The sequence below is a fragment of the Eublepharis macularius genome, chromosome 13 (genome assembly GCF_028583425.1).
Source record: "Eublepharis macularius isolate TG4126 chromosome 13, MPM_Emac_v1.0, whole genome shotgun sequence".
Classification (NCBI taxonomy): Eukaryota; Metazoa; Chordata; class Lepidosauria; order Squamata; family Eublepharidae; genus Eublepharis; species Eublepharis macularius.
The window spans coordinates 52261488-52277947 of NC_072802.1; the positions used below are offsets into that span (position 1 = coordinate 52261488).

Sequence of the window (16460 nt, forward strand, 5' to 3'; positions counted from 1 at the left end):
CACTGGGAAAAGGGATACAGGCTGCTCTGAGCATTGGCAGTGGTAGGGCTCATAATCAGACCAAAGAGGAATGCACAAACAGGTGAGAAGCACATGGGGCCCTGTGGATGACAAAACCTGGAATTGGCCTAGGATCCTCAGAGAGAGGATAGGGGTGTTACAAATGTCAGGATGTCTCCTCCGCATGGCCTGTTTGATTCTGCAAGGCCTGTTTGACTCTGTGTGACTCTGAGGTTAGAAGCTGTTCTCTGCCTGGAATGAGACAGCCTGCTCATCTCCTCCTCAGCCTGCAGTTTTTCTTTCACCTGAAAGACGGTCTCAAGGTCTTGGAGTTTCTCACACATCATTTCTGCTATGTCCTGCTGTTCATTTATTAAGCTTAGCTAACTGCTTACTAAAGGGAGGGGATGGGAACTCTGGGGATGGGCTTAGACTCCTATATATGTTATGTGCTTGTAGAGAATCACCATTCCCGGCAAGGAGTATAATAGGGAGTGAACTAGTAGCTTATCAAATAAAACGCTTTAACTCATGCAGTTCCTGGACTCACGCAGTGAAGTCTTTGAGAGTTACTTGGCGGAACGTCACAACAAAAATGTTTATATCTGTTCAGTGTTAGAAGGGCAGCTAACGTGAGCCAAAACACATGACAAGTGGGGATCCATTGGTGGGGTGGGGACCCAGGGGAAGCCAGGGATTTAACTCTTCCACCCCCTGCACAGTTTACCTGATTAGAAATGCCTCCCCTCATAAGGATAAAAGACAAGCACGATATAAGTATCTGTTTTGATTCCCTCCTGAGATTTAAAGGCAGCATGAGAAGGTCATATGACACAGGGAAGAATTACCCCTTGCCTTCCCCAGTACTGTGCCCAATCCATATCCCCCTTTGCAGCTGCTTTTTGCAGCTCAGTGACACATCTATGGATCTGAACAGCATCTTCTATGGTTTGGCTCCCAAGTGGGAGCACGAAAGATTTCCTAGAGATAAGCAATTTCCTCCTTCTTCCCACAGTACAATCTCCCCATCACTGCAAGAAATCAGAATGTAGAACTGCAATGTCTCTACCTGATGGGAAGGCTGACATTGGTTTGAAGCTTCTTCCGTTTAGCCTGGAAGTGCTGGAAGGGCACACATGACCTCTGGAGTGAGACTCCTCTGGGCCTGCCTCGTGTGCAAATAGACCCTGCTTTGAGCTGACAGCACATGTTGGACCCAAGCCAGCATTCTGTCTCCCGCACATAAGAGGAGAATGCCCTTGGGCCTGGAGCATGCATTTTCCCCTTGGATGCTCGCTCAGCACTTACACAGCCTCTATTACTATCAAGGGAGCAGCAAGCATACTTGCTTGTAATGGGGTGGGGTGGTAAACATCTCCTCACCTATAACTGTCCTCTCCCCCACACCCTGTCAGATGTAAATGTTTTCTTTTATAGGTTTAATCTTTCATGCCTGGAAGGTCTGAACCACTGGGCCCAGGAACCAGCTGGGAATGATCTCATCCATGGTGCAGAAGAGGTACATAACAGACACGTCCCCGGTAAAATATCATTGCCTGAGGCCACTTCCTTGGTAAATGTCTTCTCTTTATTATTCATGGGCTAAAGCCTGAGCAATCTCCCCCCTCAAACCCCCGCCAGCCCTTGTGCAAAATGCAGGGGGGAGGAATGACTTTTAATACATCAGAGAAACACTCCATTAATAATGAATACAACTTTAAACCAACTTCGTCTTAACATGGCTGTAATTGAGTCATAAAAATTTCACACGGGCTTCTTGGGCCTAAACTGAGGAAAGAAGCAGATAGGAGAATACTTACAACTTCTGTGGCAGAGGGAAAGCTGTTGTTCTGGACGGCATGGCCGAGAAAAGGGGGGTCTGTCACCTCTGTGGCACCATTTGACTTTCTAGTGCTTTTCGAAGAATGCTGCGACCGCTTCCATTTAGCCTTGCGGCTTTCCTCCTGCAACCTGGCTCTAGGCCTAAGTGGAACACAATGTCGAGCGGTTACAGCAGAGCCTGCTTGGAAGGGGCACCTTTTGTGCAAGATGACTAGAACTAGGATGAAGGACAAGGCCAGCTTGCATGTGGACGAGCAGATATAGGACAATGAAGGGATAACGTTCAGCAGGGCTTTTTTTCTGGGAAAAGAGGTGGTGGAACTCAGTGGGTTGCTCTCGGAGAAAACGGTCACATGGCTGGTGGCCCTTCCCCCTGATCTCCAGACAGAGGGGAGTTGAGATTGCCCTCCGTGCTGCAGCGGCACGGAGGGCAATCTCAACTCCCCTCTGTCTGGAGATCAGGGGGCAGGGCCACCAGCCATGTGACCGTTTTCAAGAGGTGCCGGAACTCCGTTCCACCGCGTTCCTGCTGAAAAAAAGCCCTGATGTTCAGGCTTGCCTAATAATCCTAAACCTAGTATGCTTACCTGCTTCCATAGCTTTCCGAGAGGGAATTAGTGCTCTCTGAGCCAGAGTGGTAATGATGGTGGCGGCGGCGTTGGGATTTTCGTGGCCGACTATGAGTGCTTTTGAAAGAGAAGTCAGGAGGAGAAAAAAAAGAACATTAGTCTCCCAGGGGTGTTAGAACAACTTGGTAAGCTGCTCCCAAACAGGTTTTGGCATAGATTTTCTGTAGCTATATAAAATTAACAGAAGCTTTATATCAAGATATGAGGCAGTGGCTCTGTGTGGGTCATGCCTCTCTGACCAAGCAAGGAGCTATGTGTGGGGAACTCCAATTATGTGCCTGCAAGGGTCGCTTCTACCCACACATTTCCCAAAGTTATTATCGGAACTGTGTACATGCTGCAATTGAATGGGAATAAAAAATGAACACAGATGTACTCTGCTTAGATTTCAGCATCCTGGGAATCTGGTTTGGTTTTTAAAACTGAGATTGTTTCTAGTCCTTGTATTTTTCAAAGGTCTGTTTAAAAGTGCCTGTGGAATCTCAGAAGCCAGAGGGATTTCTGAATACATTTATTTATTTTGCTTGGGAGGAGAGAAGAGGTTCATCTTCCTGTAAATGTTCTATGCTCCTGTCTATGAGCAGCAGAAGCAGAAAAAACGTACCAAATTATTACTGTTTCAAAAGTATGCAAAATAAGATTTATGCAAAGGTGCTAAATTCATACCTATTTACCCGAAAGGAAGACTAGGGTTTTTCCCCCATATGTGCTGTCAAGAAAAAGAAAGCACAATTTTAAATTCACATACAAGTTATAGTAATGTACATTAATTAACAAAAAAACCCTTTTGTGTATAAACGTTTCTTTATAGGGATTGTCCTACATTTACAGTACAATCCAGTGTAAGCTTACTGATTTCAGTGGCCTTAGACAGGAGTAACTCTTCTTAGGATTGCATTATTAGGGTTATCTTCCTTTTGGGTAAATATGGTAATGTATACAGGCAGTTTTGCTTGGCATAGAATGTAAGTTACCTCTCATATCTATTTGCATACCCAGCAATCAATGGGATGAATACTGCCATGTTATATATTTATTCGGGGTCGGGTCGGGGGATTGTTTTGTAGCAGAACTTACACCCTTTTTTAAAAAACTGAGTTAATAGTATTCACCAGCAGTTGAGAAAAGTTTAAATAAGAGGAGTCTGGAAATTTCTAGGATCATTATTTCTACGGATAGCACTGAGTTGGCACAGAGGAGTTTTTGAAGTATTACATTTCGGCTCACAAATCATGTTGGTGCAGCATAATAAACAGGCAAGTGACAAAGCGACAGATCACCCTCTGCGAAAACAGTAGAGAGAAAGGGAACCTGTCTTGCTACGGGGTGGTAGCATGACTACAAAAAAGGTTGACAAAGAAGAACTTGTTTGATTCACTATTATGATTGTGTGAGCTTTCCTTACCCATCCCAAGCTTTCATTACTTTCCCAATCCTAACAAACATATTCTTATCTAAAGGCAAAAAAAAAAAAAGTTTTCCAGGAATACTGATGGGTTGTATAACTGCAGTGGGATTGGTATCCATAATGCTAGTTTTTTAATTAATAGAGATAATAATAATTAAAACCTCCTAGAACAGGATGTAGGGGATTGATTACATTTAATAGCCCTCCCATCCTGAAGATTCAAGCCAAGCAGCAAAAGCAAAGACCCCCACCATGACACAAACACAGAAAACCAGAATGAAATCTCATCAAATACACTGAAAACTCTCCCATTTTTTTCCCCAGACGAGGCCAAGTCAAGCTCCCCAAATGTGCCAAGTTTGGCTTGCACTTTGGTAGATTGGTAGAGTAATGAGACGGTGGGAGGAAGTATGTCACACTTAGGGTCTTCAAACAATTCAAAGTGCTGAATCAAAAGTGCATGCCGGATACTGCCCTAGCTCTGTTCTTGCCATTCTGAACTCAAAAGTACATGACATCTCACACATCAAACTAATATGGCAGGTTCGTGCTATTATCCTGGACCTGCTTCATGCACAAGGTAGAGAAAGCAAAGCATCAGCAGAGTAACGTAATGATGATGCTAGCCAACCCTCGTGTATCCACCCAGGCACACAAACCCACGCACTGTTTAGCCATGGAGCACTGATGAATCCATACATGCCCCCTACTTACTGTTTCTTGTGTTTTCTTCCTTCCTTCCTTTTGCTTTTCGGGCTTGAAGAGCTAAATAAAAAAAGAGCCGATTAATTATTCCACTTAATGAGCCACTTAAAGGCTAAGGGCCAAGCTACACATGACGAATGACACTTGAACAGCAAGTGTATTTCTCCCTGTTCACTTGCCCTCCACTCAATCCACTTGCCGTTCAAGTGTCATTCGTCATGTGTAGCTTGGCCCTAAGATTTAACTGGGGCATGCATCACAATTGTGAAAAGATCACAAAGCTTGTTTGTGTATAATGGTCATTTGGGTGCACGAGCACAGCCACAAACACTGCTTTCAAAATGACACAGGGTCCAAATGTCCTTATTTACCAAGCACAACCATTATTTTCTGGCCCATGATGACACTGGTAAATCCTTATGACACTGATAAATCCTTATTTTTTCCTCTTTTTCGAAATGTACTTGTTACAACGTTGTGAGTGTAAGATGTCATTATTCGGGGTTCAGCCCCTTCTGAGTTTCTAGAAGTTAATACAGGGGCGAATTCACATGTTACAAAGTTCACAAGAGAGATTGACTCACATGACTGGACATTCCCTTCCTTGGATCTCTTGATTTGGATTAGGACCACACAGAATGGGGAGGGGCCTTAAGCCTCCCCCCTGGCCCCATGCCATATTCTTGACTTGAAATGCCACAAGGAGTGGCTGTATTCTTCACTGCAGAAACTTACATGTTGCCTGCTGGGATTATGTATGTAATTTTTCTCAGTGGAGCAAATAGTGGCTCCATGGAGGTGTTTCTGGTTGGTAAAACAAACAGGTTGGGGGTGGGGACCTAAGACCCCTCTCCCTGCATGCTGTGGTCCCAATGCAAACCAGGTTTCCACATGCCAGTAGGAAACTCCCAGCACCATCTGATTGGAAGTCTTTGCCGTGGTCACAAGGGTTTTGTAACATGTGCATTGGTCCTAAGAGTGTATAGTAGCACCTTGTGTCTAGTGTACATCCTGGTAAATGCCTGCACATGAATGCTAAGGTACCACGCAGTGCACAGCCTGCCATTTTGCACACTGCTACTGCGGTTGAGGTCTATTTTGAACTGCTGAACATACATTATAGGACAATCATGTTTTTCTAACAGAAAGAACCATAATAACTCTCTTGGTTTATCAATGAGGGGAGGCCAGGCAATTGCAGAGGAAATGAATTTACAGCATGCACCATGGAGGAAAGTAGTTTCAACAATAGCGGAACTAACTAAGTGATACTTGGTATGATCAGAGGTGGTCTTAGTGACTCTGGGACCCTGAACAAAAGTCCAGGATGAGGCCCCTGAATCACCACCATAGCATTGGTGGTCCCCTTGCCAGGATCAAGCAAAGGGTGGCCCTCACTCCATACAAGGTGGATAGGAGCCACTGCTGACCAGGGCTTTTTTTCTGGGAAAAGAGGTGGTGGAACTCAGTGGGTTGCCCTCAGAGAAAATGGTCACATGGCTGGTGGCCCCGCCCCCTGATCTCCAGACAGAGGGGAGTTTAGATTGCCCTCCGCGCCGCTGAGCAGCGCGAAGGGCAATCTAAACTCCCCTCTGTCTGGAGATCAGGGGGCGGGGCCACCAGCCATGTGACCATTTTCAAGAGGTTCCGGAACTCCGTTCCACCGCGTTCCCCCTAAATAAAAGCCCTGCTGCTGACACCAGAAGCCAGTTGCTCAAGCCCCAGATGGGGCAAGTGCAAGTGGTGGCAGGAGCTTGCTCTGCTTATCTCCCCCTTGGGTGGGATGTGGGCAATTGGGGCTCCCCCAAGTATGGGGCCCAAAGTGGCTGCCTCTGCCACCCATTGGCTAAGACTAGCCCTGGGTATGACAAGAAGAAGGGATATTGCATGTCCCTACTTTTGCCTGTGAAATGTTGGAGGAAACAATACGGCAAGGGAAGCGGAGAGAGAAATTAATTGAAAGGAAGGAGGGAAAACCTCTGAACCTGCCTTCTAAGCAGCTTTGAATCCAAAATGTAAAGAGATATTTTTGCTATGTTAGAACATTGCCTGCTGCACATTATGTTCAGCAAAACTTGGTACATCCAGGGGGAGGTTTCCAGGACACACAAGGCTTCACTGCAAAGGGGTGGAGGTTTCCTTTGCATCAGTGGGGCAATAATTGGCCAATGCAAAGCAGAGCTACTGGGGGGCGGTGGTGAGGTGAGCATGGGCCAGATTATGGACAAAAAAACTCACTCAGACCAGAGAAGAGGAGAACAGGCAGACAGGAGAGAGAGAGTGAGATTCAGGGCAGACAACAGGCTTGGGAAAGGAGAGGGTGAAGAGAAGGACAAATACACAGGCCAGTTTAGGGATAGAAATACTGGCAGAGAGAGGCATAGCCACGGAGTTCCAAACTCAGGCTGCTGATCAGCCTTCCAACAGCCTCTTCTGCTCACTTTGGTAAGGGGCTGCTTGGAGACAAGAGCCAAAAGAAAGCAGGGAAGTTCAAGAGACCTCAGTTGAACTTGTATGCCAAGCGAGGGTAGGGGACAGAGCATGTGGAACACTTTCCAAGAATGAAGAGAGGTAACTATGGGTTTGGACTGGAGTTCCTTCATGGGGAAATCGTTCAGATAGGATCAACCTCTAGTGGACAGTCACATCTGCTTAAGTTTCTAGCAATATCCTAGATTGGAGAACTCAACATGGTACCTTTCCTGGTACCTGCCAAGTGTTTTTAAGGAGTGGGACCAGGTAGGGATTTTAACCAGTAGGGCTTCTGATAGGGCACTACTGATCTGAAAGCCAAGCTACAAGTGACGCCTGACACAGGTTGGACACTTGTCAGCTTCCCTTAAGTTTTGATGGGAAATGTAGGCATCCTGGTCTTGCAGCTGTAATGGAGAGCCAAGCTGTAAAACCAGGACGCCTACATTTCCCATCAAAACTTGAGGTAAGCTGACAAGTGTCCAACCTGTGTAAAGCGTCACTTGTAGCTTGGCTCTCATTGGCTAAACAGAATTTTTTTTTAAAAAAAACCCTGTTTTTGGCAGCAGCTGCTACCACAACACAAGGATTTTTGCTGTGTGATTGAAGGTAAACTATGTATATACAAGAAAATATTTTAAAACAGTATGTTCATTTTTAAAAAGAGAACTTCTGCCTGAAATGCTGAAGTGTTACTATCTATATAACCTTACTTCCTGACATTTTATGGTTGGCTCTGCCTCCTGTGGCAGCCATTTTGTGGCTGTGCCCATTTCGCTATGTCAGAATTCAAAAGGGCTTTGAAAGGTTGGAGACCCCTGTTCTAGATTGCTTAAGTAACTACCAAAATGCTCAATGTCCTCACCTGTGTCTTTTCTTCTTTGAAGATAACCTGCAAGAAAATTGAAAATAAAAATCTGCAAGTGAGCATAAAAACACAAATGGACATTTCTGTATAAAGTCAGAAATGTTTAGGCACAAAAAAGGACTTCCTGGTAGGTCTCTTGGACTTGATATAAATTATAACCTCAGTTTAATGGAGAATCTGAACAACGTTGATGGCGGCATGTTGCATCCCCGTGTTTTACTGGTGGTTCTCCCATCTTTTTTTCAAACCTGATATTTTTTTTTTCTGTATATAACATAAAATGCAGTCACAGCTCCAAGCTAGTCAAAGTGCTACTGAAGATTCGTAGTGCCACTCTCTCTTTACATTTTCCTACTCTCATTGGCATACATTAATTAATTATCAGTTCTTTGGGGGGGATCATTAAATATTGCTTTTCACTTTGCAGCCAAAACCTCTTTTTATTTTATTTTTCATGTTTGTTATAGTGCTTTTACAAACTTTTAATAAAAATTAATGAACAGTGGATTTGATTGCAAAGTGCAAAGCAGTACTCCTCCCACCTTATAATTAAATATTGATTGCGGAATACTGTGGCAACAGTAATTAAGTGCAAATGGAAGACTGCAGAGCGATGCAGAACCTTTGCTAAACAGGAGCTACTTCCAAGTAAACGTATGTGGGAGTTCATCTTGCTGGATTTTATGTGTAATTTAGCACTACGTTGCTATGTGAAATCCCATTTTCAATTGTGCTTGCCACTGATCGCAGAAAAGGAATGTCGGAGCAGTAGAAAAGTATCCTAATGTGGAAGCAGCTGGGATCAGCTAGCAGCATCTTTCCTCCAAAGTATATCCTCTCCGACTCCTTTTTAGACTGCATCAGTGGACCAGACCAAGGTATTCTGTCCAGCATCTCCTTCGATCTTCAGAATTCAGTGGCAACTACAGTCTTTTGCAATAAGGTGCTTTCCCCTCTTTTGATTCAGTCTCAAAATGATGGATCACCCTGAGCAGGAACAAACTCTGAAGCCACTTAGGAAAAAAAAAACAGAACAGACATACCTGTTTCTTTTTCTTTTCTTTGAATTCTTCTTTTTCTTTTTCTTCTTCACAGGGGAGGGGCTACAGGATGGAGATCTAGGGAGAAGTCATTAGGCAATGTATTTGTTTCTTAGTTGGCTGATACACAAGTGTTGTTTGTGGTGAAGTGCTAGGGATTCTGCCTTTCTCTTTTTCAGGCTGCATCCAGGTGGGAAATTCTCCCAATCAAGCACTGTATGACTAAACCATAATCATGTGATACTGGGATGACCGGTTGCTATAATAATGAGCCACTCTTTCTGTTGTGCGGGGGATTCTATATTCAATTTGGTCCTATCTGAGCACATAAGAAGAATCCTGCTCTTTCGGACCAAATGTCCATCTATTCCAGCATTCTGTTTTCAACAGTGATCCAAGCAGATGTTTCTAGGAAGTCCACGAACAGAGCATGAAGTTAACATTCTCCTGCCATTTGTTTCTAAGCAACTGGTAGCTAGATGCGCTGCCACTGAATGTTGAGGATTCATTTGGCTATGGTAGCTATTGTCAGACCTCTCCTCCTCCACAATTTTTTGAATCTACTTTTAAAGCCATTCAAACTAGCGGTCATCATCACCATAGCTTGTTGCAGGCAGTTCCATAAGCACTGTGTGAAAAATTCCCTTTGCCTGTCCTCAATTGACAGTCCATCAATTTAATCGTGCAAACAAGTTCTAATATTATGGGAGACGGGAGAAAAAGTTCTTTCTAGTCCTTTTCCCCTCTCACAGTAGAATGTTATAGGTAAATATGTACATAGGTATAGTCTGCACATTTTTTTTTTGTGCAAAATGCCAAATCAGTATGTGGAAGCACTCTACCACTTATATCTGTGGGGGGAACAACCTGTATTGAGTTCTGCTATTTTGTTGGTGAAAAAGTAGGAAAACATTTTGCCATAAACTTTGGAAGGACTGTCAAGGGCTATATAAGATTGCCCTGGGTGTCAGAACTTGCCCAGGGACCATCAGCTGGTCATCCCTGATGCAGCGGAAAGAAAACACAGTGCCAAGAAATATTGGAATTCTAAGAAGTTAGGAAACTGCTTTATGCCTAATCAGATTATGGGCCAATCCAGCCCAGTTTTGGCTCTTCTGATTGGCAGTGGCTCTCCTGGGCTTCAGACAGGACTTTCCCCCAGCTTGGTGGTCTAAGATCTGCCAAGGATTAACCCAGGACATTCTCCATGAAAAGTATGTCCTCTTCCACAGAGCAATGGCCCCTTCCAAGCTAAGGCTGTCCTCTCGCCAGCCATACCACTGAAGACCATCCATCACCCATGCAGGAGCCAGTCATAAGTGTGATGCAGAGAATGATGCAAGAGCCAAGCCCTGTGTCTAAAATGCTGTATTTTAATATTTATATCTGCCAATTTTAATTGTATATGGAATAATGTTTTAATGTTTTTATAATGTTTTTATTGCTCAATCTTTATGTAAAAATCATATGTTGTTACACCACCCTGAGCCTGTCTGACGGGGAGGGCGGTCTAGAAGTGTAATAAAATAAAAAATAAATAAGTTAAATTCTGTTTTATGACAATCTAAATTATGCAGCATTAACTTCCTAAAATGAAGAAAATGTGCATATGCTATTTTGCATAATATGAACTGAGAGTCTCACAGTACAATCCTACAAACACTTTCCTGTGAGTAAGACCTGAGTAGAAGCCTAAGGAGGCTTTTTTAGGATCGCTCTCTCAGGAACATAAACTCTGTACCCTAAGTGTCATTGCTTGCAGTCCCAACTTCCAAAGGTATCTGCAACACAGTTGATGATTTGGATCAGGTTTCTTCATCCAATGTGGTGTAATGTTCAGAGTGTCAGATTTAAGATCCAGCAGACCGATCCAGGTTTGAATCCTTGCTCTGCCATTGATGCCTGTTGGGTGACCTTGGGCAATTCACACCCCCGTTCAAACTAACCTATGTCATAAGGTTTTTCTGAGGATAAAATGAAGGAGAAGAGGAGGATGTAAGCCACTTTGACTCCCCTTTTGGAAGAAAGCTTGGGTATAAATGAAGTGAACAAATAAACTCTAAAAGTGATTTTTGAAAAGTGGGATATACATGAAGTAAGTAAATCAATACATTCACAACTTGAAATATTTGTTCAGCCCCTCTCCCATTGCTGTCGTCCCATTACAGTGTTACATGTGCTATTGTTGGATTTCTCAAGCATTTGAAGCCCAAGCAGGAAAACTGATTTATTATTGCATTCCTGTGCTTGATAAAACACGTATGATTTTGGCCTTAGACTATCAGCATGAGGACGAGCCCAGCCCCCATATGGCTTGCAGGCATCACTGTCAGACACACTGATTTAGCTGAACTGATGCTCACAGACCCTTTTTTCTGCAAGCCAATTCATCCCTAGCGGTTGCTGGGTATTTTGCCTGCCTAGGGAAAATTTATGACACTGCTGTGGACTGTTCTCCAGATATTCCCTAAATGTATCAATATTTCTTGAACATTCACCAACCATTTGTTATCCTATGATATTTTAGTTCAGTATTTGATATTTGACTGCATTAGATAATTGACATATGATGGTGTTTAATTTGATGGTATTTAATGATGACAATGTATTAATATTATTAACAATATCAGTTGCATGTTACAAATGTTGTGAGCTGTTTTGTGGGGTCCTTGGCCAAAAAGCAGGATACAAATTCTCTAAATTAAGTAAAATAATATTCGAAAGGTGCAACAGTACTTAGCATCTGAATCTACTTGATATAGCTGCTACGCAACAATATTTGCTATTTGTAAGTGTATGAGATTTCATATCTGAATGACTGCTAGAAACAATTAACATCTTAGAAAGTGCAACCCTATGAAGAGTTATGCCGTTCTAGGTCAATTGAAGTATATGATCTTAGAACAGTATAACTTTGCTAAGCATCGCACTGCAAAGCATTGGTGTTACAAGGTAAAAATCTGCATACAGAATGCAAACCTGAAATTTGCCATTTGATATTTACAGATGTAAATTGAAAATTCACCAAACTTCTGTTTTGTTTGATTCTATTCCTTTCTCCACAGGGAACACAATCAAATAGCTAACCAGTGCCCAAGTATTTTTGCTACCTTTTTATTCAAAACTATTCAATTCTATTAATCTTTTACTTCCACTCCAAAGGGATTTTTCTTTCCGTAGAATGAGAGTAAAGCAAACCTACATATTACACTCACCTCCTTCTCTTCTTCCTTGTTGATTTCTTCTTCTTTTTCTTCCCCCTGGCAGGAGGTGGTGTAAACTCCTCATCATAGGATGGGCTTCCAGAAAGAGAGAGAAGAATAAAAAATTAGATCCCAAGTTTGCAGGTGTCAATCATGCCCATTTGTCAATTTCCTTGACAGCACTGATCTCTGAAGTGTGGCTGTTTGTGAAGGATGGCATTTTGTGGCAGATCTGCAATGTAGGGTGAATGTTTAATTGCCACGTTGTAGGTAATTTGGTCATGCTTGAAATTAACTATCTCCTCTAAGGATTTAATGCAGATATAATGGGAGAGTTACTGTATGTTAAGTCAGTAGGCACTGAATTATTTAAGCCTTATTTATTGAGGTTAAGCACTCCATAATAGATTTATACATTCAGCTTCCCTCTGTAAATATGTTTTAAAATAAATTAATCAGCATTTAATTTGCATAGGATGATGGTTGCAAGTCCAGGCACCCGCTTAACATCTTGTTAAACGAGAGCTAATGCACATTAAATAGCGATGGCTTGTTCAGAACTGTGAGCATTGTGGCATTCAAGGGGGTGGGGGAAGAAGGACTCCAGACCCATGAAAACTTCATTGACTTACTTCTTTAGATTTTTACTTTGTCTTATTTAAAAGGCTCATGGTGGCAAACAGTTTGAAAGAAAAACAACAGACTATCCACAAGAACATAAGAAAAACCTTGCTGGATGAGACCAAAGATCCATTTTGACCAGCATCCGATGTCCCACCACTTCCACCCAGATCCTTCCAAGAAATCCACAATCAGAGCGTGGCTGATTCCGCACACGTTGGATAATGCACTTCGAATCCTCTTTATAGATCATTTGGAACGGATTTTCTCATGTGTGGAACAAAAAATCCACCTCAAATGATTGATAAAGTGCATTGAAAGTGCATTATCCAATGTGTGCATAATCAGCCCATGAAGGCAATGTTCTTCCCTTTTGGTACGTACCCAGCATCTTTGTTTTTGGTCCTCAGAGATAGTGTTTATCTAACCATGGACTAGCAGCATAAAACAGTACTTCCCAGGATGGTGTTTGGCCCTAAGATGGGATTTGTGGGTACAGCTGTCCTGATACTGATTTATTTGAAAATATGTGCCCTGCAAAATTCTCTGCCAAATGGCTCCCAAGGGGGCTCCAACTTTTAAAACAATAAAAAGCTCATCCATTAAAAACATCATCATGGAATAGCAGCATAAAATAGCACTTTAAACTTCCCATAATGATGAAAACCAGAGTCAATAAACTGCTGAAGCGTAACAGTTGAGAGCAGAAAGATCTAATCACAGCAGTAAAACATATACACACATACACATCAAGTAAAATACTTGATTCTAAAAAAGTTGTCACTACCTAAAACTGGATGACCTATTCCTCGGAAGAGCAGCTGCAGGGATTTTCATCATCAAAGGGCCACCACGGAAAAGGCTCTGTCTCCTGTAACCACTTACCTCACCTCTGAACTCAGAGGCAAATTGAGCCGAGCATGTGTAAAAGAACTTAACTGATGGGCTGGGTCCTATGGGAGTGGATGGTCCTTTAAATACATAATGCCCAGGTTATTTAGGGGCTTTAAAAGTGGCTTTAAAATGGCAGCTAACAGCTCTCCAAAATCCATTGAGGTCTTAACAATGTGAGACCAAACAAGGTGCAATGAAGGCTTCATTGCTGTGAGCTGGTTCGTGCTGAGAGAGCCTTTAAGGTGGATTTAAAGTGGTGTAACGGAGGGCAGCTTTGCTCTCCCATCTGTGGTTCTTAATTCAGGCACATATTGTAGTTTTCTTATGGGAGATCACATCCCATTATCGCTGAAAGAGCTCCTTTTGCTTTTACTTTTCTCCCTTTAAGGGTTTCAAAGATTCCAAGGAAGATTTGTTAACAGTTGCACATGGCACATGCTGCTTTTTTGATAAGGCCTGAGACATACTATTCTATCTGCATTAAGATACAAGAGCTATCTTTGCCAGGTGCCCTGCTGTCTTTCTTTAAATTAGATTACCTTTTCAGAGGCTTGAGTTATCAGCACAAATGCAATGCAAAAATGTCAGTTTCCAAGAAGGAGCTCCCCCCCCCCATGTTTTCCTTTCCTTTCTGGTGACATCCCAGGTACGGATTTGGGTGCCTCTGGACCAGCAAGACCGGGGCATTTTTGTCTCTACACCAACATTGTCGCTTGACAGAGCAGGGGGTGGCTTCTCTGCTTTCTGCTGGGCTTCAGCGCTAGCCCTGCAGGCGACTCAAAGATGATATTGCAACTATCTGCCCAACAGGAGCAGGTGACATGGACCAATGGGTATATCCCTTGGTCCTATGACTTACTTAGTACATTTACTCGTCATCACTTTTCTCCCGGAAGGAACCCAATTTGCTGAGTATGGCATGACTTTTCTGTCTACTAGAGCACCCATCCCTCCCATCAATCTTTCAGAATACAACTCTGACTTCCGCTACCCACCTCCTCACAACCCCCCTACCTTAAGGAAAAGAAATTTAGTGTAAGCTACCTGTTTCAAAGATTTGTATGGCTATATGAAGCTGCTGTATACCAAGTCAATCCATTCATCCAGCTAGCTCAGGGCTATCAAATCTGATTGGCGATGGCTCTCCAGGGCCTCTGGCTGAGAAAGGTCATTCCTAACATCTGCTATCTGAGACTGTCTAATTGGCAGGAGATGCCAGGGATCAAAACGGGGACCTTTGGCATGCAAAGCATGTGCTCTTCCACTGAACCCGGGCCCCTTTTGGCCTTTTCTGGAAGCAAAAGTATTATTATGGCCAATAAAAATATCAAACTTCCAAATTCATCTAAACTCTTCAGCATGAAAAGTTTTGACAAACTCAAACGCTCATTTCTCCCTTCTTTGTGACTTGATAATCCGCTATAATAACGGGCCTTCTGCTATTGTTGCTTTTGGATATTTTTTTCGAAAGGGCTAATACCTGCTATGTTCAGGTTACGCGACAACGTGGGACTGAACCGCAGCACTGTGAGTTTTCGGGCGGGCATCATGACACCTTGCTAACATGAGAATCAAGCCTTAGTTTCTCCTGAGGTTCTCTTCTTAGTTATTTCCAGGGCTCATTTCCAGGGGGAATGCACAGGAACACAGTTCCGGTAGTTCGCCCAACAGTCAGGTGGCCCTGCTCACCTGAGTTTTGGACATTTTGGGCTGTTTAGGCCTTGGTTGGGGCTGAAATGGCCCGAATTGGGGCCGAAACAGCCCGGATCATGTTGGTACCAAGCGGGAGAAACGTCCCCTGCCCAGCACTGACCATTAGGGCCTGCTTCAGCCTGGATTGGGGCCGAAACGGCCCAGTTCAGGTTGGTGCCTGCAGGGGAATGCTCCCCTGCCCAGCACTGACCTGGTTCCAGTCGTTTTGGCCCCGAACCGTGCCCATTTCCACCAAAACCACCAGGATTGGGTCGGTCCCTGGTGGGGCAATGAGCCTATCTGGGCTGTTTTGGGCCCGATCGAGGCCAAAATGTGCCCCAAATGGGCATTTTGAACCATTTTGGGCCGTTTCAGCCTGGATTGAGGCCAAAATGGCCCTGATTGGGCCACTGCCAGGTGAGGGAACACTCCCCCGTCTGGCAGCAGCTGAATCTCAGCCATTTTGGCCTGATCAAGGGGCGTGGCATATGCTAATGATTTATGCTAATGAATTCCTGCAGCTCTTTTTTTAGGAAACGACCCCTGGTTATTTCTAAGCCATATATTACCCAGAGAGTCACCAGAAGTATGTTACAGGACTCCTCACAATACAAGATGCTGATCCTAGCCTAGAAAGTCATAGGGTGGTCAGGGCCATCCCATGGCTTGCACACTATCTCCTCCACTTCATCTCGCTGCAATCTGCCGCAAGCGCTTTCTTAACCGTTCAAAGCAGTATCTCCGTTACGTGATTTATTTATGTAGAACATCTCTATGCCAATTTATCTCCTCAGACTCAGTGTAGCTAACAAAGTAGCAATGAGGACTTGAATTATAACAGTCTAATCAACAACATAAAACAGATTAAAATACACCAACTACAAATTTAAAATCAGTCAAAATTTAAAACACACAAGCATTAAAAACACACAAGATTAACAAATACATAAGAGTAGAACGAGCTGAAACAATTTATTCTCCACCCAAGGGTGTTATTCCAGACCATGTAAGATCACCTCATATGCCTACCTAAATGTAGCCAGTGAAGGTGCCCCTCCTTGTCCTCTTTGGTGGTGGTGGTGGTGG

General features: G+C 43.4%; 1 protein-coding gene across 1 annotated transcript in view; it reads right to left on the reverse strand.

Moving 5' to 3' along the window:
* The window catches only part of SRRM4 (serine/arginine repetitive matrix 4), a 162755-nt gene that overhangs the window by 19579 nt on the left and 126716 nt on the right, over positions 1-16460 (reverse strand). Inside the window, exons 3-8 of the mRNA XM_054996159.1 lie at positions 12180-12263; positions 8968-9042; positions 7922-7948; positions 4594-4644; positions 2430-2528; positions 1821-1977 (exon numbers count right to left, since the gene is read on the reverse strand). Coding sequence (XP_054852134.1) covers positions 1821-1977; positions 2430-2528; positions 4594-4644; positions 7922-7948; positions 8968-9042; positions 12180-12263 — 493 coding nt within the window. The remainder of the gene's footprint in view (positions 1-1820; positions 1978-2429; positions 2529-4593; positions 4645-7921; positions 7949-8967; positions 9043-12179; positions 12264-16460) is intronic.